This window comes from Ascaphus truei, chromosome 3, assembly GCF_040206685.1.
Source record: "Ascaphus truei isolate aAscTru1 chromosome 3, aAscTru1.hap1, whole genome shotgun sequence".
Taxonomy (NCBI): domain Eukaryota; kingdom Metazoa; phylum Chordata; class Amphibia; order Anura; family Ascaphidae; genus Ascaphus; species Ascaphus truei.
Window position 1 is genome coordinate 417,087,090 of NC_134485.1, and position 23,676 is coordinate 417,110,765.

General features: G+C 46.2%; 1 protein-coding gene across 9 annotated transcripts in view; it reads right to left on the reverse strand.

Moving 5' to 3' along the window:
- FCHSD2 (FCH and double SH3 domains 2) overlaps nt 1–23,676 on the reverse strand; it is a 237,785-nt gene that overhangs the window by 124,103 nt on the left and 90,006 nt on the right. For all 9 annotated transcript variants that reach the window (XM_075592710.1, XM_075592708.1, XM_075592703.1 and 6 more), the window contains exon 4: nt 5,652–5,728. In XM_075592710.1, the coding sequence (XP_075448825.1) occupies nt 5,652–5,728 (77 nt within the window). The remainder of the gene's footprint in view (nt 1–5,651; nt 5,729–23,676) is intronic.

Consider the following 23,676-nt stretch of genomic DNA (forward strand, 5'->3'; position numbering starts at 1 on the left):
GGAAGAAGGATGGAGAACTGTATCAGGCGCGGCAGTAATCAGATGTGCAAGAAGGTCCAAACAGAAGAGAAATAGCCCAGCCAGTAAGGAAGGGGAACAGAACCCTTTTTATAATCAAAATAAAAGGAGAAATAGTAAAACTTGAACAATTATGTTTAACCAGTCTTCATAGCAGAATGGGAAGGTGAGGGACCACAAATATAAATGGAAAGTAGATTCCATGGTAAGGACACAAATCGGTTTACAGAGGAAAAAGTCCTGATGGAACTGTGAAAATTGAAAGTGGAAAGTGAATGAGGCCAGACGAGTATATCAACGGGTAGCGCAAAGCAGATGCTAATGCCAATTATCGACTATGGGGACATAGTAAATGGCTCGGCACCCCAAACCCACCTTAGCAAACTTGACACCCTCTACAATTCAATATGCCGTTTTGTTCTCCAATGCAACTACAACACACACCACTGCGAAATGCTCAAAGAACTAGATTGGTCATCACTTGAGTCTAGGCGCAAAGTTCATCTCTCCTGTCTTGCCATCAAATACTTTATGGGCAAGCTACCCACCTATCTGAACAAGCTCCTCACCCATACCACATGCAGCACTTATCATCTGAGATCAGACTCCAAAAGAATGTTCATGGTCCCAAGGTTCAGCAAAGTATCCGGACGTTCCTCCTTCTCTTACTGTGCCCCCAAAACTGGAACATTCTACCAGAGACTCTCACAGCCGCCACCAGTCTAAATTCTTTCAAAACTAAAGCTGTCTCACATTTTAATCTGGTCTGTAACTGTTACTTACGCCCATAATATATATTATCTCTAATTGTGCATGCAAGGTCTTGTATATAGTGTATACCCTGTTCACTTATGTCACTGTTCTTGTAACCATGTATTATGTCATCATAACTCTGTGCCCAGGACATACTTGAAAACGAGCGGTAACTCTCAATGTATTACTTCCTGGTAAAAGATTTTTATAAATAAATAAATAAATAAAATGAACAAGTGTAGTTCCAGATGACTGGAGGAGACCATGTTCCCACAACACCAAACTGGAAACAGGAAAGAGGCCAGTTACTACAGGTCAATGAGCCCGATGTCAGTTTGAGGAGATTAATGGAAACAATGTACTGAAAGAATTGTTGAATATCTCAAATCCAGCAATTTACAATAGTACCAAAATGTCAACCGCTACAGAGGAAAGGGACTAGGGAGTCGTTATTTCAGCTGAACAAGCAATGTAACAGCAGGCAAACAATACAACAAAGCAATTGGGAAACCCAGCTGGATATTGGATTGTATCGGGGGAAATATTCGCAGAAGGAAGAGAGTACAGTAGTGCTGGCCCTTTATGGGGGTCCATGTCAAAATGGATTTGAAGTAAAAGGTGATGGTGTGTGCTCATTTGCATGTAATTACCCAGAATCCCTGGCTGCAGTGGAAGCATTGTATGCTAAGAGATAATGGTAAAAAACAGGGGTGCCGACCTGTCTGAGACATTTGAATGTGCTCACACGTGATATTTTCATTTGCTGTTTGCTATACGGTGGAGGGTTTTTGTCACTTTTTTTACCCACCCTAACTTATTTAAGGTGTAGGTCATTGGTAAAACCTAAATTACATTACGGTGCTGTTGGATTTTGAAACCCCCATAACAGAGATGCAGCATGACCTGGTGTGTTACTGGTGTGATGCATTGCTGCACAAAAGAGGTTAATGTCCGAGGCTAGACCATATCTAACAATAGACAGGTCAACAAGACAGAAGGGGAGTAAATCTCCATAGAAGCAAAGTCGCTCTCATCTGTCACTCCATGGACAGCAGATACATGATTTAGGTACTAGCTGTAGAGACTGAATCCAAAGGAAAAAAGAATTCCCCTGATACACGTTATCACAAAGGATTGCAGAAGATAAAGACTGTATGGGGAAACTGAACCCAGAAGATAAAGCCAGGGTGGGGAAACACGCATGTGCAGAAGGACGTGGGAATGATGTAGGGTAATGCTTTTTACTAGTATATATACTGGCGCTTCCAGAGAGATTTGTGGTCTAGATCAGTGTGCTTGGGCTCGTCACACAGGGGGCAAAGCTATACTATTAACCCTACTTGTGAGATGTGCGGAAATAAAACGAAATCTCCTTTGAGAAACACCCGAGAGTCAGACTCCCCTTCTTTCAGGTATTCGGTTCTGGAGAGGATCTTCAGAAGGACATACAATTAGAGGCCGTGCAAAGAGGAGCTAGTAAAAGGCATGAAATGGGGCATTACCTGCATTATAAAACTTACAAGAAAAGACAGAAGTAACCATAAATATGTACAGCTCGGAGGAGGAGAAAAGGGAGGAGCAGGAGAAAAGGGATCAGAAGGAGAAAAGGGAGGAGAAGGAGGAGAAAAGGGAGGACTATTTAAGCCCGTCAATCAGATCAACAGGTAACTCACTGGTCCTTAAAGGACGCAGTGAGAAAAAAATACCAGACTAACAAAAATATAACATAAACCGGTATCAAGTGCAACAGTAAATTAAAATAACGTGCACTAAAATATGGGAGTTAACGTTAAAAAATCCAAATGGGGGTATACCAAGAAGCGCGCCCCGCCTGACGCCCATGGTAGGCAAACTCTAAAACCGCCCCAGTGGGCTCGGCGTACGTGTACTCTGCCCGGAAAGGAGCAGGAGGAGAAAAGGGAAGAGGAGCAGGAGGAGGAGGAGGAGAAAAGGGAGGAGGAAGAGGAGAAAAGGGAGGAGGAAGCGGGGAAAAGGGAGGAGGAAGAGGAGAAAAGGGAGGAGGAAGAGGAGAAAAGGGAGGAGGAAGAGGAGAAATGGGAGAAGGAAGAGGAGAAAAGGGAGGAGGAAGAGGAGAAAAGGGAGGAGGAAGAGGAGACAAGGGAGGAGGAAGAGGAGAAAAGGGAGGAGGAAGAGGAGAAAAGGGAGAAGGAAGAGGAGAAAAGGGAGGAGGAGAGAAGGGAGGAGGAAGAGGAGAAAAGGGAGGAGGAAGAGGAAAAAAGGGAGGAGGAAGAGGAGAAAAGGGAGAAGGAAGAGGAGAAAAGGGAGAAGGAAGAGGAGAAAAGGGAGGAGGAGAGAAGGGAGGAGGAAGAGGAGAAAAGGGAGAAGGAAGAGGAGAAAAGGGAGGAGGAGAGAAGGGAGAGGGATACTATTGAAACTTTGAAATGTAGTGTGTTTTAACAAGATACACGATGGAAAGAAGTGTTGGAACAAGAGCCCATGCACTGAGTCTGGGTGTGACCAAGACACTCCGGGGAAACGCAAGGAAATGCTTCTGTACAGAGGGGAGATTGGTGGAATAGCCTCCCAAAAGCAGGTAAGTGGCCAACACACTAAGGAAACTAAAGCATGCTTTGGGTAAACAGGATGCTATCCTAAATATGAAAGACAAGGATCTAGTAAGGCCTGAGGTTTAGTAACGGGAAGAATGAGCAGCCAGGTGATCTCATCTGCTGTTAATTACTAGGCTTATAAAACGGGAAATATACTTCACAGAATAAAACACCGCTCCAACTATTCAGCCAACATATAAATGATCAGATTTAAGTCCAGCGCTGGGAACAGTAAGGTACGTAGTCAAGGGCTTTGTCTGTGTGGTTTGCAACTTTAATTTACCTTTATTAAGGTGCAATATTATTAGATTATTGTAACATACTGCTAACAGGCTTCACTGCCTCCCAACTTTCTCCTTTGCAATCTCTGCTTATCTCTTGCTTAAATCCCTCTCCTGGCTTCCCATCAAGTTGTGGATCACCCACAAAGTTCTCCCCTTACCTTTAAGGCTCTCCCATCATCTGCTCCTCCCTACCGTTCATCGTCGATCTCTCGCTATGCCCCTGCTTGTCTCCTGCGTTCTAACCACAACTGTCTCACCTCTACTGCTCTCTCTGGTCTTAAACCCTTTTCCCTCACGGCCCCTTACCTGTGGAACTCCCTCACACTCCGTATACACCAAGCACCTTCTCTCCCCACCTTTAAGACAAACCTTAGAACGCACCTCTTAAATTAAGCGCTCCAATAGCCCAGACTTATGGCTACGGTCCCACACCCACAGTCACTCCTACCAATGACTGCCATCTACAGCACTTATTCCCTCACCTGCTGTCGTAAGTTTTCTACAATACTACTTAGATTGTAAGCTCTCAGGGGCAGGGATTTCCTCTCCTACTGTCTGATCTTACAAGTACTTGTACCACTTATTGTATTATAATTCATACAAAAGCGATGTAACAAAGTAGGAATCAAACTGTTCGTAACACCTGCTGTGTTTACACTTTCCCTTCAGGAAACCTCCATGCTGATGGCACAATAATTACTTCACAAGGTGCAAAAGGGAAACGGTTTCGATTTACCATTTACATGGAGACTCTAGGACCAACGAACGCCATTCATCATCATGAAAACACTCAAAACATTCAACTTCTTTTTGTTTTTAACGAATGGGAACTAGGGGACCTGGGAAGATTGACCGTGCTATTTTCTGCTTTGGCGAGCCCCCAGTTCCCAAAATATTTACCTGTTAATTTATCAGGTTTAAACCTCCCTACAGGGGGAAACAAAATGGCTGTCACGCTCAGTTTAATAGCAAACCCCAACATCATTTCTGTGGCTTCCCATTGGACAGCCATTTAAATTGCCTTTAAAAAGAAGGTTACCTCACTGGTAAGTATCTTAGCAACTGGCAAAAACCAGAGATAAAAAAAAACGCAGTTCAGCCCTGGTGGACCCCACTGTCCCAATCTGGTTACAAAAGGGGGGTTAGTTGGGGAGGTTTGTGGCTTTAAACATACAGTGTCAGACTGGGGTGTCAAGGCCCATTAGATGGAAACCGTTTGCAATATAGGGCCAAAGCAAAATATGATGTTAGAACAGGGCAGCAGTGGCCAACTCCATTCCTTCGAGGGTCACCAACAGGTCAGGTTTTAAAGATATCCCTGCTTCAGCACAGGTGCCTCAATCAGTGGCTCAGTCGTTGACTGGAGTTGGTCACCCATGCAGTAATGCATACATGCAGAGGCTCAGACACGCATTCACTCATACATACTGTATGTACACTCATGACTACGCTCACAGACATGTATGCTCACACACATATATATACACACCAAGACACGGGGCAAAATGACTCTCCTTGCTGCCACATTTAGGCTGCCATGGGAGATTTGGACCGTCTCCTGAAGCTACCCATGATTTCAGGGGTCTCCCAGTCACTCCCGGTGACTTGGCCAGTTTCGACCTAAATGGTCCAACTGATGCTGCGAGCCATGAGGGATTTCCCTGGCTATCTCGTAGCCTTGGGTCTGCAAGAGACGCACCTAGGAAACGATAAAGAAACACTGCAATACATCGACAATGCTGGGAGAATCTCCGCCCTTTCCGTTCGAATACCAGGCATGGAATCGGCCTAGTTACATAGTAACTATGTAGTTGCTCTGCTGCTATGTTGATTCCATGGAATTGCCAGAGGTTCTCCCAGCATTGTCCATCTATAGCAGTGGTTCTTAATCGTCTCATATGGGCAGACCCGGGATAGCCAGGGAAATCCTTCATGGTTACATTCCCATGCGGCTCTCGTGAGTTGTCACCCAGGTCTTACTACTGTTCAAAAGCAGCCCGAAAAGAGCATTCTGGAAATGATTTACCTGGACTCGCTCCTTTCGTCCGGATTTATCGCAGGCCACTCCTTCTTTAGGTATTGGCTGGCTAATTTCTGGATAGTCTAAATAAAATAAGAAAAAGAAAGAGGAAAAAGAGTTATGTCAGAAAATCGAACGTGAAATTCCAGCACTGCCAGAAGGACTCGCTAAGCATTGCAATGCGGTGCAAGCCACTCTGGCAGCTATTGGGTTAAAGCAGCAGCCACCCTCATTTTTAAGCCCTTTGCACTTTTCCATAATGGCCACCATGGTCACTTTGAGAGAAAGTGACATGTCTCAAGGAGGCTATTAGCTGCTGGAGTGGGGTCGACCAAGGCAGCCATATTGTGTCCCCCCTCGGTCAACTTTTTGGTTTGAGGAATTAAAAGGATTCTTGGAGCTGAAAATAACAATTCAGCACTGACAATGAATGCGGAACTGCACACAGCTTTTTCACAGGAACAATGGTGTCCCAGCCCCGCTGAGCCCGAGATGAGACTGGGATTCTAAATGGGTTCCCCTGCTTTACACGCTGTGGCATTACCACAGTGCTGCTCCTTTATCTCATTTTAAATTAGTAATTGTACTCTGCATACAACCATTAATAATAATAATAATGGGAATTTAAAATGGCCACCGACATCAAGTAAACAGGGGCTGCTGAAGTAACTTCTAATGCCAGTGAATTTAGAAAATAGGTGTAATCACAGCAAAAAAAAAAAAAACTGAATTCTTTTTATTATTATAATAATAATAGAGAAAAAACCCTCCCAAGTTTATTACATTATATACCAGGGCTCTTCAACTGCGCCGTCTAAGGGACAAATGCGGCCTGAAAGGGGCCTTGATGCGGCCCTCGGGGTCCCAGCTACACAAACAACTAGTATGAAATTAGGAAGAGCAAAAGTACAATTCTTCACACTAAAACTCACTTGTACGTTCAGGTAATATAGATATATACAGTACAGATGTTATTAACGCCTGCAACATTTTGAAAGGATTATTGTCACGTTTTTAAAAGTGCCTAAAATGATTCTATAATAAGCTTGCGGCCCTTCCATTCCTACAGGTTTTGTGATACGGCTGTTTGGAGAACTGGTTGATGACGCCTGCAACACACTGGCAGGTAGGGTTGCCAGGTGGCTTCTCCAAAAACACTCGGCAACGCTGTTGTGATGCGCTCGAGACACACACGCAAAAAAAGCACACCTCTCTCTCAGCTCCGTGCCGTTTCCTCCTCTCCTTGGCCCCACCACCAGGCCCCTGACAAGCTGTGTAATACGGAAGGCATACGCTTATAGGGATCCATGTTCAAAGTGGATAATAAAGTGTGACACATCCTGCTCACTTGCACGAAATTTCCCAGAATCCCTGGCTGCAGTGGAAGCACTGTATGCTAAGCGATAACGGGGAAAGGCCGGGTGGCAGACCTATCTGAGACATACAAACGCACCACAAGCAGTACTTTTATTTGCTGTATAAAATATATATCTTTTAAAAACTATTATTTTTTTTAACAGGTCAATTTGCAACATTTAAACCTATGTGCTGTCCTTCGGCCATTTTCATCCTAGGAGTGTCTACCTCTTTAAGATACATTAAAAAAAAGAGACTTTCTTTATATAGTGCTGCAGTGCATGCAACGAATAGATCACACAGAAAGCCCCCATGAGCTAATGTAATGTCACAAAGCGCTATTGTTCACGGGGACGGCATCTTTTCCACCACGACATGAGTTACAGCCGGGTTTATTTCTGAAATATTCTCTGGGCTGTGTCAGAAATAATATTATTTCCAATAACAAAAAGTAAGCAGAAGTGCGTGAGATGCACGTGGAACTGTCCCTTCTGGTTTCTATGGGCAGGCACTCGGTGTTCGACAAGAGACGTCTTTGGAACGCACTCAATTCATCGCTACCACAAAGGATGTTACTGTTTATTATAAACTGGGGAAACCCATTGAGTGTGTAACCTCTGGGCCAGTTTATTTAACATTCAGGCCAGGAACGTGGCCCGATGCCTCATCACAGTGACCACGAGCCTTGAAAGGAAGGGAGCGTGGGCTGAGAAATGCCCCAAAATACCAACTACTGTACATTTCAATCAAGCCGGTCATTGCTATTAACTGCATGTCAACTAGTTCAAAATGGATTTTATTTTACTGCAGAGTATTGCAAAGCAGCTTGAAAAATCATTTAAGCAATTATTAGCGATAGCTGTAGGGTTTCAGGACAGACTTGAAAAAAAATGGTGTTTTGTTTCTTTATGAAAGCTGTGTAATGCGGCAGGCATACGCTTATAGGGGCCCATGTTAAAATGAGTAAGAAGCAAAAAGTGACCGTGCTCATTTGGAAGTCCTTACCCAGAATCCCTGGCAGCAGTGGAAGAATTGTATGCCAAGAGATAATGAGGAAAGGTACTGTAGGTTTGTGGACCTGAGACATGTGAATGTGCTCACATGTGAATGTGCTCACAAGACATGTGAATGTGCTAATTTTATGAACGTGAGAATTTACAGCTTTATTTTAATGATGAATACACCCATACTTAAGGTTTGTAAAATACACACACACACATATATATATTTATTTGCTTGTTTTTTTTACCACAAGTCCCTCTAAAAAGTGCGAGCCTCCTTCACTCTTTTTTACAGTCTACATATTTTGGTTGAGACCACTGGACTTGCATACCCACACATCCACTTTCTAAGGAAACATCTTTCTTTATTAAATATAAATTAAAACAAAATTTTTTTTAGATCCTCCACATAAAATATATAGCACAAATCATTTAATAATAAAATAATCATGGGGTCATAAAGCAATATATACACGATCCCCATCTGCGAAAATCCAGGATTCCACGGCACACAGGTTGTAAACCACTGCTAGAACGAAACACATTGGCCATTGTGTTACGTCAGCTTGGAATGCATACGATCCAAGAGGTGATCTGCAGGTGGCCTGGTCAAATGCAGACATGCTGATCGATCCCATAAAGCTTCAATGTCAGAAAGGACATTGTTCGGTGGTCTCCATCAAAACGTAAGCAAAATGAATTTGCTCCATTAAAACAATAAAGGCGGTCCCATTTGTGTTGTACAAATTTAGGATGGCTGCCCCCATGATATTTCCCATCTCTCCACCATAAACCATGTGGAACAGGTTCGGTTTCGGCATGTTCACATTGATAACCATTTCGAAGAATGAGTGGATGAGACAGGAGTAGATGTTTGGACAACATCTGCCATCGCATTGCAGATCCACACGTAGACATCATAATGTTTACATGGTGCACCTTGTCCCCTCAACTGACCAAGTAATTAATGAGTTCAAGAAGATCCAGGTGCACATCCCCCAAACAGGGAACCAAAGTATACATAGTGACACACTTCTTACTGTAGGAACACCAATAATAGTAATACCTAATGATCCCAAAGTGTTCATTTCAGCCTTGATATTCCTCAGGGTCTGCCTGAAGTTACGGGTTCCTAACATGATGAAATGCCACAAAACATGTTACGTACAAAGCCGAGTACTGACCTTCAAGGGAGCCTACTCCTAAAATATATGTTCTACATTACATTTTTACAGAGTTATAGGTGATCAAAACTCCTAGAAGTTACTTTTTTGTCTACAATACCCAGTATTTACAAAAATGTTTTTGAGGGAAGCCCTAAGCGTAAGTAGTCATCACAATGCTAATAATTCACAACACTCATTTGTTTTAATTGCCCTTAATCATTATTCACCAGTTATTCATTTCCTAGACTTGAAAACCAGTTGAAGAATGAAATTATTATACTGTACGCGCACAAATTCCTGTGTGACGCATTCAACAGCATCACCGTTTATGGATGTACTGCTGATGTGACAAGCGCTTGTTACAACCCTTTATATAATACCAGGAGCTGCAAGATGAATCTATATTTCTGCCACAGTGCAACTTCTGTTACATGCTGAACAATAATTCTATTCAGTAACAAAATGATTGCTGGTCATGGAGAATGCAAGACGGACAAGAAGCTTTGATGCAGACAGTTTGCAAATGAAGCGTTGTGGTCAGCATCTTATTGGGATATTAATTACATTTCCATATCTAAGGGAGAAGGACTTGCATATCTTGTGATTTCAACGCTAGCCTTTGAAGTGAGAGAACACAGTTCTTTATCCTGTGCTGGTGACGTGACCTTCAGCTGGTCCATTAAAAACCTCAACCCCCCACTCCCCTCCCCCCCTAATGCCCCAGAGAAAAAGATTTAAAAACCTTGAACTCCAGGAAGAAAGCATGGATTGCAGCATTGGAGGTGCATGTCCCAAAGTGGCCTATTAGCAGGGATATGATTATTAGTATCTAGATGTTTGATAGATTACAAATAAGTGACTACTTTCTTTAAAAAAAAAAAAAAAAAAAAGGACACATATTAGCAGTGTTCGACAAACCTATACATTTGCGCGCCCCGGGCGAGTGGATTTAACATAGTGGCGAGCTCCTATTGGCCCAAGCAGCACACGTTTGGTACTAGGTGGCGAGTAGATTTTTTGGTGATTTGTGGACCACTGCGTATTAGTATCGCAAAGCAATTTGGGAAAACAGATGCTGTGAAACCTATCAATGCTATAACCTGGATTTTATGGTGGGTGTTTTATATGTATTTTTATGGTGAATAAGAACAGAGTCACACGATTCTGCTGGGCGGAAGAAGTAGCGGAGTGCTAATGTTAGGCTGCGGCCATGGTGAACGCTGTAGAGGGCGCAAGCGTTCACTTGGCTTCTCCCCGCCGCCTGCAGCAGGAGAGATCTGTGTCCTGCATGCAGATTAGACAGGGAGGCGTGTCGGGGGGCGTGATCGTGATGTCACGGAGCTGGTCCGTCCTCATTGGGCAAACCCCTCACGTGACCCGGTCGCCGAGCGTGAAAACAGATTTTTCTGTTTCCTCCTGCATCGCGAGCACCGGCGCCTCTGCTCCCATGCGCGTTGGCACGCTCTATAGACAGCCTCATAGGGGCACATCTATGTGATCGCGCCGCGCACTCCATCGCAATCACCATGGCCGCAGCCTTAGGCCTCGTCCAGGGTTCCGGCGGGCGTGCTGAGGCTCAGGGAAAGCGGGTGCTTTCCCTGGCCTTAGACAGCGCGCCGTCCGGGGGCGTGTCGGGGGCGGGCCAGTGACGTCACGGAGCTGGTTCGCCCTCATTTGGCGAACCGCTCACGTGACCGGCCCTGCGCTCCGGCAAGCGCGTGATTTTAAAAATTACCTAAGACCTTCGCTTCCGCAAGCACGCGGAAGCGTAGGCGAGCCCCTACTAAAGCCGCTCTCATTGCGGCTGTAGGGGCTCACAGGTAAGTGCAAGCGCGCCTCAGCGCTGACCATGCCCGAGGCCTAACACTGCCTTGTGTCAGTTCCTTGTGAACTTGAGCAAATCACTTAATACACCTGTGCCTCGGGCACTACAATTAGATTGTAAGCTCTACAGTGCAGGACTGCAAAAGTACGTACAGCGCTGTGCACACCGGCAGTGCTATACAAGACTTAAAAAGCTTTTACAGCAAGACAACTGCCTTAGAAGTAGTAAATCCTGATTACGACCCCTTGAGCGTAATTGTGAGCCAACGGGATCAGGAAAATAGGAAGGGGGCTTCCTAATTCACATACGCTTACATTATTTTAACGTCTGTCGCCCTCTGCGCAGTGACAAAGTCACACCTGTCAGCGTAGCCTGAAAGCATCCAACACTGCGCCAACCGTAACCACGGGGAATAAGAATATTTATTTTTCGAGGACAATGCGCTTGGGCACCGGATCTGGAGCCAGACTTGCGCAATACAAAGGTCTTAAAAACTTGAATGTGCAATAGAAATGGTCATTAAAAAAAAAATACCCATTAGCAAACACCCCTCTATAACGGCCATGGGATTCACACACGGGTAGGAAGCCGTCACAATACGCTCCCTAAGTTCTTGGCACACCAGAAGAAATTGGGTAATGTTAACTGTGCCGCGGTCACTTAAGAATGAAAGACCAAGGTCCTATGGAAATCTGATCCCAGGGCAGGGCCGTCCGTGCAGGGCAGCAGAATACGTGAGGTCTAACATCTTCTCTCTCTCTGACCTTCTGAAGACTTAATGAGATGGAAAGATGTGTTATGCGGTCTGAATGCTCCATCACAGTCGGCAATCTTTGTGCACTAACACTGGTACGCCGGCGGCCCACTGTCCCCTGCAGCGCCCGGGAAGCTGAAGAGATTAGTTTTGCAATGATAAACTTTCCTACTGTAATATTTTGCTCAGACCAGTATTTCTCTTTCACAAAAACTCTGAACTTATGAACTTTGAAACTTAAGACGGTCCTTCTTTTTATTCTAATATTCCCGTCCCGTGCACCCAATTCCCATCTGAGCTTGGGATTTACCATGGGGGCCAAACCTGGAGAGGAGGCACCTTGCACCTGTAAATGGAGTTTATATTATAGCGTGAAGAACCTCTCCGTGAATTTGACGGCCCATGTATATGGAGGATGTTTGGATTTTCTTCTCCCTTGGGGACATTTTTAAAACACCCAGAACTAGGTGATTTTCATATTTTTCGTTTGATCACAAAATTAAACTCAAATAATTTAAGTGCATGAAAATGATGGCCACACTGATCCTTACCACATTGATTGTGTAGCATTCACGTGCTCTGATTTCAGTGAATAGATACATTTTTGCTCCATGCACTGTGAAGGCCTTTTTCATGGCAAACTATGTTATTCAAACAAGGGCTAAAGAGCTTTATACAGGAGACAACTGCTTCGCCAATAATATGTGGCATGAAATAGAATGACTACCTAACAACCTTTAAAATGTACGTTCCCACGCCTAACATTTGAAATCACATAATAAATGTCTGACCAGTTCAAAACAGGATATCCTCTGCTATAAAAACCAACGTGCAACCAAGACGTTTAAAACACACAAACAGGAACCTGGGCAAACCAAGTCAAAACTGTATTACAGTGGATCTATGTTTGTGTTGTCAAGAACATGTGGCAACAAGTAAAAACCCTAAAATATGGGTTTTGGTGGAGGGGGCGAGGGAAGGCCTATTTTAGTAGGGCCCCAAGCACTATATATACCCGCAAAGCTCCCTGCAAATAACATATGGAGAAAAACTTGGGCTCAAAGAGGAGCGCCCCTTGGATACCTGGGAGATGTGCTAATGCCATATGCAAAGTATATTTAAATGACTCCCACCCCACACTTGATTTCCATAAGACCAACCCTGACACGCCTAGGCCCCTTGTGATAAAACGGGGTACTTAGTGTCAGGCCCAACCGGATCAGAACCAGCAAACTCTGCTATTCAGGGCAGCTGCTCTAGTATTGAACTCTCAGACGCTGGATAGCTCCCCTGGCACAGTATACTTTAGAGCAGGGGTCCTCATGCCTCCCCCCCCCCAACAGGTCAGGTTTTCAGGATATCCTTGATTCAGCACAAGTGGCTCAATCAGTCCCAGCTTCAGCACAGGTGGCTCAGAGGCGGTCTTCGACTGAGCCTCTGAATGAGCCACCTGTGCTGAAGCTGGGATATCCCAAAAACCTGACCTGTGGGGGGGGGGGGGGGGGGGGGGGGTGGGCTTGAGGACTGGAGTTGAGCACCCTTCTTCAGAGCAATCATTGTGACTGAGCTACCTGTGCAACTCAGTCATTGCCCCGCTCCCGGCATCCTCTAAAAGACGACCACTTCCAGGAGTGAGCAGTAGAGCTGGAACGTATGCTCTGCATTAAGCACAACATTGCCCCATATGAATGCAGATCAAGTCCCCATCACATACTACTGTACTTGCGTCCTGTTAGATTGTGTTACATTAATACTGACTGTACCAAGTAAAATACACATGTAAAGAGCAGTATTGTAAGCTCATCTGGGCAGGGACTGTCTGTAATAATCCTATGTGCTTTGTACCGCGCGCTATACTGCTATTGTGTCCCAGTGGGAGAAAAGCACTATATGAAATAAAGTTATTATTAAAGTAAAATGAATAAAGTTAAAGTTAAATTATTATTATTATAAAAGTGTAAAAAAAAAATTCAATTTCATATGGTTTATTTTTTTTTTTTTTTTTTTACGCCATTCGTTTTTCATTTTTCATTGAGGCCGTTTACTTTATTGTGTGTTATGTTACGTCTTCTAGACATTACTAAATGTATCAACTGCTACAAAGAAAGGAAATGTATACATTTTTTCAGACGACACAAGTCAATTTTTCCCTTAAGATGTTATCAGAGAAGTTAATCCCATTGCAGGCGTCAAGTTTGTTAGAACATTTTGTATTTTGCTTGTTACGTGGGACGGCCCTTTGAACAATTCTTTATCCTGAATCTAAAAACAAAAAAACAAAATGCTCATTCATTCAGGTTGTGATACTTTTTGGTGGACTGTATCAGGGACTTATCCCTGTTGAAGAACATATCTCTAAAATCCAGCAGGGATCTGGTTAAGTGCAGCAGGCGATTAACCAGACTCCACATGGCCAATTAAGTCTGCAAGAAAAGCCTCCTGTTGGAAACAGGAGATAGATTCCTTAGCTCACATTTGGGCTGACATAAGGGAGAAGGAGGAAAGCAGAGATTTCCTTAACCCACAACTGGACTGACCTGAGGAAAATATGATGTCTTGATGCACACAAAAGGACTGAATGCTGACAGCAAGACAAGGGGACGAGACCTTTATACCTGGACACAGAGTGCCATAGCACACAAGGATGCTGACCCAGGAGAACAGAGAGGCCTTCCCCTACAGCTACTGTACAACAGAAACAGATAAGAGACTTTCTTGTTGGACTGTTGTGTGTATATATACATATATTTAGGGTGGTAACCAGTAGCCACCCAGTTAGAAAGGGCTGGAGTACAGGTTTAGTTATTCTCCAAAGGTTTAGTTATTCTCCAAAGTGGAGTTTTGTTTACTTTGTTTGTTTTTGTATGGTTTGCCTTGTTAAAGGAACAGGCGCAATAAAGCCAACATTTTATTTCACCCTAATCGGTCTCCATTAAATGTACCTCTGCACACATCTCTTACATGGACCAACTTAGGAGTTCTTCAGAGATGAAACGCAGAGCTTTTAAAACTTCATACTGCAGGTTTCCTCAAGTGTACTGTGAATAAACCTAGGTTCTGAAAGCTCAGTGTTATTGATTGTTGTTAGAGATTGGGCAGGTCTCTTACTTTATGTTGTCACCTACTTGCTGCTCTTATTATAATAATTATAATAATAATAGCATGTTCTGGTATAGCGCTGCTAGTTTTACGTAGCGCTTTACAGACATTTTGCAGACACAGTCCCTGCCCCTTAGAGCTTAAAATCTATGTTTTTGGTACCTGAGGTAGAGATAAGGTGACTTGCCCAAGGTCACAAGGAGCCGACACCGGGAATTGAACCAGGTTCCCCTGCTTCAGTGCCAGTCAGTGCCTTTACTCGCTGAGCCACTCCTTCTCCTTAAAGCACTCTGTACACTGCTGGCGCCATAGAAATACAATGTTCCGTGAATTTTAGCTTAGTCTACAAAGAACCCCAATGCTGGTTCAATAAAAAGAATCACAACCTGCAACAAATCCGCATTTCCCAGGACCGATGCGGTTCCGGAATGTTTGAATGAGATATTTAGGTGCCACAATGGGATACAGGAAACAGACATTGTCACACTTCCCCGTCTCGTGAATCAGACTGTAATGTTGACTTGAAAATGTGAAATCACATGCAAGTCCTCTTAGACTCCTAAAATGTTTCCCGTTGTTGCTGACAGGTGCAATCTCACATCGCCGGCCAGTTGAATTTCTCAGGGACCTCCGAATTCGGAAGAGTTTGTCAATCTAATGTTTTTTTTTTTTTTTAACAATATCCAACTCTGACCGCATATAAGAGCCAATAAAGATGGTGGGTGGTGAGGAGGGGGGACTCGCTGATCACACAGTGACATCATACTGTACAGTGACATCATACAGAAGGAAGCAGCCAGACAAAATCACACCTTTTCCATCTAATTTAACAACTAAAATTTAAAAAAACTTCTAGGCGTCAGATTAGGATTAAAAAGGTATCAATCACAGACGAGACCCGTTAAACGACACCAGAATTAGTTAATCTTGGTCCTATTAGGGAATGCCCCTTTACATGTGCAATGCCTGGTACCTGCCCAAATAAAGACATTTACTTTAACAATCTGAATACCCCGAACAAAAGTAACCACAACAGAAGCAAATATTTGGTTGCTCTGAAATTAAGCACAAATTCCTTCTCTTTAGGGTCTCTGAATGAGGGGGGGGGGGCGGTGTTTGTCAATCACAAACTTACTGTATCAGTGCCAATAAAGATAAGGGGGAGGAGTAAGGGGGCTTTGCCGGTGCAAACTCTCGCCCAACACTGTGGTATCACATACAAGGAAGCAGCCAGAGGCAATCGAATCCCCTCCCTTCTCCCCCCCCTCACGTCTCTGCTTCCCGATTACAAACCGTTTTACGTGTCTATTAAATACTTACGCCCAGATTTAACTCCTTAAATACTGTATATCTCTGCCATTAGTGCACGCTGGTCCTAGGAGAGACTTCCCCCTTAACCTTTTCAGCATTCAAAAAGCTCGATACTTAGGCTTGGTCCCCGCTGGCTGCTGCAGCGCTTGCTATGGCGGGCGCTGCAGGGTCAAGAGCCGCCCCTCAATGGGGCCGGGCTCGCTGCGAGGGGGGGCCGCCGCACTGCGCGTTTTTCAGGCAGACATGAAAATTAGGAGTAGAACTAGCGACGGAGCGCTAGGCCACACCCCCGGCGGTTCAGCCAATAAGGGTGAACCTGCCGGGTGACGTCATGGCCGCGCCCCCGTCACGCCCCACCTTGTCTTTTCCGCTGCAGTTCACTGCAGACCGGGGGAACTTGGCTGCATGCGCCTCCAGCCTCGCAGCGCAGACAGCGGAGCCGTAGTCTTAGGGGGGCAAATCAGCGTGCGCTCACTCCTTCATTTTCCTGTATCCGGGGGACCAGCCGCGTCACATGGCGCATACACGACGCGGAAGTGCCGGTTGGTGCTCTGGCACTGAAAAGGTTAAGGCCTGACACGTAGGATAAAATAACGTAACATTGTTTCCCCCCTCCCCCCTTCCGGAAAATCCACGCCTTCCCTTCCCACTGGGAACCCCTCGCCTGACAGCCAATAAGCATTCGTGCGTCCCAATTTCTGACCTGGGCAAAATAATCCGCTGCCAATTAAAAAAACAAAAACAAAAACCCCAGACAGAAGTCATTTATAATTTCAGTGCAGACATATGCAAATCACTTGCCGGGTTTTGTTATTTTCATTCCCACACCCGATTAATATTCATGAGGATCAACTCACAAAAGGCAGTTTTTAAGACAGTGTCGGGAGGTGTCGGGAGGGAACCTCCAGGAACCCCCCGCGCACACACTCACCGAGCGATCCGTTGGGCCATTCTATTCAACATTTACAAAAGAAAAGGATCGCTGATCTGATTGCCCTCGCTGCCCTGCTACTCATGCAGACGTGGAAATGGCGTCTTAAGGTAAAAACACACACACTGATACTTAATGTTAAAATAACATTGGGACAGTGGTGAAATCAGAACGCAAAACAAAGAACAGAACAAAAGCAGTATCTAGCAAAAGTGCTGCGGCTGTTATCCTGTGCTGAAGCAGCAAAGTGAATAAGGTGTGGCATGCAGGAGGTTTTCCCATTTGTTGCGTGTATTGGAGCAGGGGCGCTCAGACCCCAAGACCCCACAACAGGTCAGGTTCTAACAATACCCCAGCTTCAGCCCAGGTGACTCAATCAGCCCCCCGCTTCAGCATTGAGCCACCTATGCTGAAGCAAGGACTGATTGAGTCGCCTGCGCTGAAGCTGGGATATTGTTAAAACCTGACCTGTTGGGAGGGGGGGTGGGGCAGGGTGGCTTGAGGACTGGAGTTGAGCATCCAGCTCTCTTTGTAAATATAGTTACTGTTGCCCCACAGATAAAGCATCTATAAGCCGGTGTCACTGGATACTCTGCAACATTCGGAGCTCAGCCTGCTGCAGATAGCGCTTGCCAATTTCCTCATCGAGGCTAAGGCCCCGGTAACTCCGCTGCAACGCGCGCCCGCGAGATTGGCGGCGCGTGCAGCCGATTATCTGGTCTGCAGCTCACTGCAGGAAGAGAGACTGGGGGGGGGGGCGTGACGGCGCCGCGGCCATGACGTCACCCGGCAGGTTCGCCCTGATTGGCTGAACCGCCGGGTGGCGTGCCGTATCGCTCGACGCGAGTCCTGCTCTCAATTCCATTGAGAGCAGGAGCAGCTCTCGCCCCAGCGCTGCGGCCCCCCCTCGCAGCGGGCCCGGCGCCATTGAGGGGAGGGCTCTCGTCCGTGTGGCGGACGCTGTAGTAGGCAGCGGGGTCAAGGCCTGACAAGTGCTGCCTCGGTCCCGATCTACGACACTATTCTGGTAAATAGAAGAGGGTCGGCAGTAAAGGGTAGGAAGCAGAGATTACATCCCCGGTCAATAACATCTATATATACCCGTAGGCCTTGCACTAATATATATTTAAAGTCTAAAGCCCGCCCCCCTCGCGCCTCCCCGGTGGAACCCGCGGTGCTCAGTTAGTGTCGGAGACACTAATTCCTTGCTAGATATCCCGCAGCCAGGCGGCGCCCGACTAGCGATGTCAGACGCTACACACCGACGTACGTTTTGCGTCACACTGTACACGGCAAGGCTAATTTTATTAACCCATTATGTGCCGGGTGAGCCTGCAACACAATGCTCTAAAGCAGGGGTGGCCAACGCCAGTCCCCAAGGGACACCACCAGGCAAGGTTTTAAGGATATCCCTGCTTCAGCACCGGTGGCTCAATCAGTAGCTCAGAAAAAGACAGCTACCTGTGCTGAAGCAGGGATATCCCTAATTCCAGATCTGTTGGCGGCCCTTTAGGACTAAGAGTTCTCTAAATGTACCATCCAGCCCCACATAAAAATGAAATGAACAAGAAATCTTGCTACATGGAGAAATCAGGTGCAATATGTGATCTGCAGAAGATCATTTTGTCACTTTGAATAAGATCCTTTCCTACTTTGTTTTTTTTATTGCTCTCCAGAGGTACTCGCTTGCCATTTTAGATATTTCAGGGATACAAAAAGATGGCTGCCGTTTGCTACAAAGGAAAAATGGTTTCCCTGCATACTAATTAGGGCATATAAAAGCCAGTTCGAAGGAGAAATGTACAAAAATGTATATAAACAAATAAAAAATAAACTGGGTGCTGACTATCCTGCATCTTGCCAGGTTTCAAAAAAAGTTTTTTTTATTTTTTTGTTGAGAGATGCGGGTCGACCCGGTAACCTACCTACAGCAGTTGCAACGATGTGACAGCGCGCACCCATTCAACGCCTTGTTTAAGATTTAAGACAACGGAGAGGCCAATAGATTGTAAGCGCTTCGGGGCAGGGACTTGTTTTCCTAATGTTACTCAAGCGCTTATTCCCATTATGTGTTATATTATTATGTCACGTGTATTACTGCTGTGACACGCTACGTACATGGATGGTGCTATATAAAGAAAAATATACATACATGCATACATGCATACATACATGCATACATACACACACACACGCATGCATACACACTTACAGTCTCTGGTGCCGTTTTAACTCTTTGATTGCCACAGAAATCCTGATTCCATAACCACGAGTGCTCCAACTATACCGGCGGCTGCATTATCGGCTTTAAACCCCGCCAACAAAAAGATTTGGGTGTTGTGGGAAACTGCATGACGGCCCCAAGGGTGCTGTGTAATGAACGAACGGCAGCACCAAGATGTAGCCCCGTACAGATTTCCCATGACCATGGCAGGGAGACGTGCTGCAGTCCTGCGATCGCTGAGACGGGGGGTGCACCCTACGGGGTTAACATGGTCCCAGTGGCGGGGAGAAATTGAAAGCGCCACATCTGTACCCTGACTAGATTGCAAGCTCTGCGGGGCAGAGAGCCCTTTTCCTATTGTGCGCTTATCTGTTACTCTGATTGTATTAGCTATTCTATGGTCCATGCTGTGCAACACTGCGTACATTGTTGGAGATGGAGAAATACATACAGTCATAGCCAAGCCTTTGGAAGATAAGCTCCTCCATACATTATTCCTCAGGGAGCGGCGATAGCAACATTCATCTTTTAGAGACTTGCAAAAACGAGGGAACTTTTATTTTTCAAGTAGAAACAATTAAAAAATATATATATATTATTATACAGAATTGTAATTAAACAGATAGAATTGTCATCCTCGCTCTACCTGGGATGAAAAGCCCATTGAAGGGGCCGTGCAATGTGGCTGTCCAAATAAAAAACAACTCCATCATCATCACTTTAAAGCTGTTTTATGCATCAACTTCTTGGGGAAAATACATGTTTTCACTTTCTCCGGGAACACTTAAAGCACTTTGGGTACTTCTATTTATCTGCTCGATTGACGACGGCTTCATAATTATCTGCAACAGCAGACTGGCAAACAGTCTTATTACCGCATAACATTAGATAAAGACTGTTTAAAAAAAACAAAAAAACAAAAAAACACACTTTTGCTTACCATGGAAACGTTAAAAGTGTAAAAATAAATTAATCGTGGTCCTAGGATGGATTTTTTTCATTTTAAATGTAAAAAATAAATAATAAAAAGCCTTACAGAACAGCACCAGAATGAATTCAATGCAACACAGAATAGGCACCACTTGTCTGGCACCCAAGAGATCAATCACGTTCTTTATGAGGGAGGGATGTCCCTTCTGAAAGGAGCAGATACTGTTATACGAAGCCAAAGGTTCACTTGTTGTGGGCAGGTGGCCAGTCTGCCGCTCTCTGTCGCCATCCCAAACCTTCCTCCGGCAGCCACGCAGACGGTTATGTAAATGGCCATTTTCCCAGGAGTGGGAGGCTCTCCGTGTGGAAGCAGCGATTAAGTCCCAGTCATGTGGATATAAACAAGCTGGGGGAACCGAGGGTTCTGGTTCCTGGGCCCACTTAACAACGTATACTGGAGGGAAAGCACCTGGCCATGTAACACCTTCTCTGGAACTTTAAATGGTTGTTTCATAGACACACACTATTATTTTCATGTTTCTATCTCTTGCATACCTGCACCGCAGTACCCCCTCAATGACACACACCTGCACTGCAGTGCCCCCCTCAATCACATACACCTGCACCGCAGTACCCCTTCAATACACACCTGCACCCCAGTACCCCCTCAACACACACATCTGCACCCAAGTACCGCCCCAAATCACATACACCTGCACCTCAGTTCCATCCCCTAATCACATACACCTGCACCCCAGTACCCCCTCAATCACATATACCTGCACCCCAAAACCCCTTCAATCACATACACCTGCACCATAGCCCCCCGTCAGTCACATACACCTACACCCCCTCAATAACACACACCTACACCCCAGTACCTCCTCAATAACACACACCTGCACACCAGTACCCCCCTTAATCACACACACCTACACCCCCTCAATAACACACACCTACACCCCAGTACCTCCTCAATAACACACACCTGCACACCAGTACCCCCCTTAATCACACACACCTACACCCCCTCAATAACACACACCTACACCCCAGTACCTCCTCAATAACACACACCTACACCCCAGTATCCCCTCAATTACACACCTGCACCCCCCTTAATTACACATACCTGCACCTTTGGGCCCCCTCCACCTTTCACACACATGCACCACAGTGGGCTCCTGTGTCACCCTCCCCTGCACCCCAGTGGCACACGTCTCTCAAATACCTGCACCCCATTTCAGCACCTTCCCTTCTTACCCCTGCAGTTCAGCACCTTCCCCCCTTACCTCTGGACTTCAGCACCTCCCCCCCTTACCTCTGTACTTCAGCACCTCCCCCCTTACCTCTGTACTTCAGCACCTCCCCCCTTACCTCTGTACTTCAGCACCTCCCCCCCTTACCTCTGTACTTCAGCACCTCCCCCCCTTACCTCTGTACTTCAGCACCTCCCCCTTTACCCCTGCATTTCAGCACCCCCCCTTGCACTTCAGCACCCCCCCTTACCCTTGCACGTCAGCACCCCCCCACCCTTGCGCTTCAGCACCCACCTTACCCCAGCACCTCCCCCCCCCTTACCCCTGCACTTCAGCCCTTCCCCCCCTTAGCCCTGCACTTCAGCCCTTCCCCCCATTACCCCTGCACTTCAGCCCTTCCCCCCCTTACCCCTGCACTTCAGCTCCCCCCTTACCCTTGCACTTCAGCACCTCCCCCCCTTACCCCAGCACTTCCCCGCCTTATCCCTGCACCTCCCCCTTACCCCTGCACCTCCCCCCCTTACCCCTGCACCTCCCCCCCTTACCCCTGCACTTCAGCACCTCCCCCCCTTACCCCTGCACTTCAGCACCAGCACCAGCCCCTTACCCCTGCACTTCGCCTTCCTTACCTCTACACTTCAGCACCCTTCCTTACCCCTGTACTTCAGGACTTCCCCCCTTACCCCTGCACTTCAGCACCTCCCCCCCTTACCCCTGCACTTCACCCCCTTACCCCTGCACTTCGCCTTCCTTACCTCTACACTTCAGCACCCTTCCTTACCCCTGCACTTCAGCACCCTTCCTTACCCCTGCACTTCAGGACCTCCCCACCCCCCTTACCCCTGCACTTCAGGACCTCCCCCCCCCCCTTACCCCTGCACTTCAGGACCTCCCCCCCCCCTTACCCCTGCACTTCAGGACCTCCCCCCCCCCTTACCCCTGCACTTCAGGACCTCCCCCCCCCTTGCCCCTGCACTTCAGCAACTCCCCCCCTTACCCCTGCATTTTATAAGTAAAAAAATAAAATGCAAGCAAAAAGAACACAAAATGATGCCCAGCGCACACGGCCACTTTACGACAGGAGAGCTCGCCATGGTAACGAGACATAAAAGCGCACGAAATTAACGGCTTACGGTAGCACTTCATTTTCTCGCTGATTTCCGCCAACCCCATTGTTAGTGCTGGAAATGTGTTGCCGGTTCCTCCGGCCGCGAAACGGTTGAACCGCGGCAGCGATTGGGTAAATGGAAGACGATGTGCGTCCATGTTTCTCTCGCATTAAACACTGCGAGAAGGCTCGCGGTGAAGCGTGCCATTAGCGTGGAAAAAAAACAGCGCACAATGTCAAATAAACCTTTTACTGAACCAGCTACCGCCGTACTCGTGTTTTAAAGCAGAGGTGATGAACTCCAGTCCTCAAGCTCCCCACACAGGTCAGGTTTTCTGGATACCCCTGCTTCAGCACAGGTGGCTAAATCAGTCCCAGCTGCAGCACAGGTGGCTCAGTTGCTGCTTCAGCACAGGTGGCTCAATCGGTCCCTGCTTCAGACGTGGCTCAATCAGAGGCTCTGTCTTTGAGCCTCTGATTGAGCTACCTGTGCTGAAGCTGGGATATCCTGAAAACCTGACCTGTTGGGGGGGTTGGGGGAGCTTAAGGAACATCTCTGTTCTAATGCATAATCCTTTATAGCCAAGTGACTGGTCCGAATGATGACTGGAACACTGGAGCGGTCTCCCAGATACAGACTTAGACGCCAACTGTTCTGCGTCACTCGGACTCGCGACTCGAAGAAATAAATGTGCTTTGGGATTTACAAGCAAAAAAAAAAAAAACCCCAACCCAACAAATGAAGCCAAACACGATGCGGCCAATAAAAACGGGTCTGCCGAGTCGGAAGAAGGATTTATTGTAATGGATAACAAGGAAGATGGGGGCAGAATGTGCTTGGTGTTATAGGGGCTTATTCAATAAAGTGAAGTCAAATGGGACAATCCTCCAATGTTACTGAAAAGGTCCCATAGTCTTGGAGCTTCACCTGCAAACCAGTGATCTGCAGGATGTTCTTCTGAACATGAGTCAACGGGATGTGCCGCCAATGTAAGATGACACAAAGTCCATAAGTCAAGACCATTTATATCTTTTTTTTTTACTAAAGCTACCAAATTTCTGTAAGG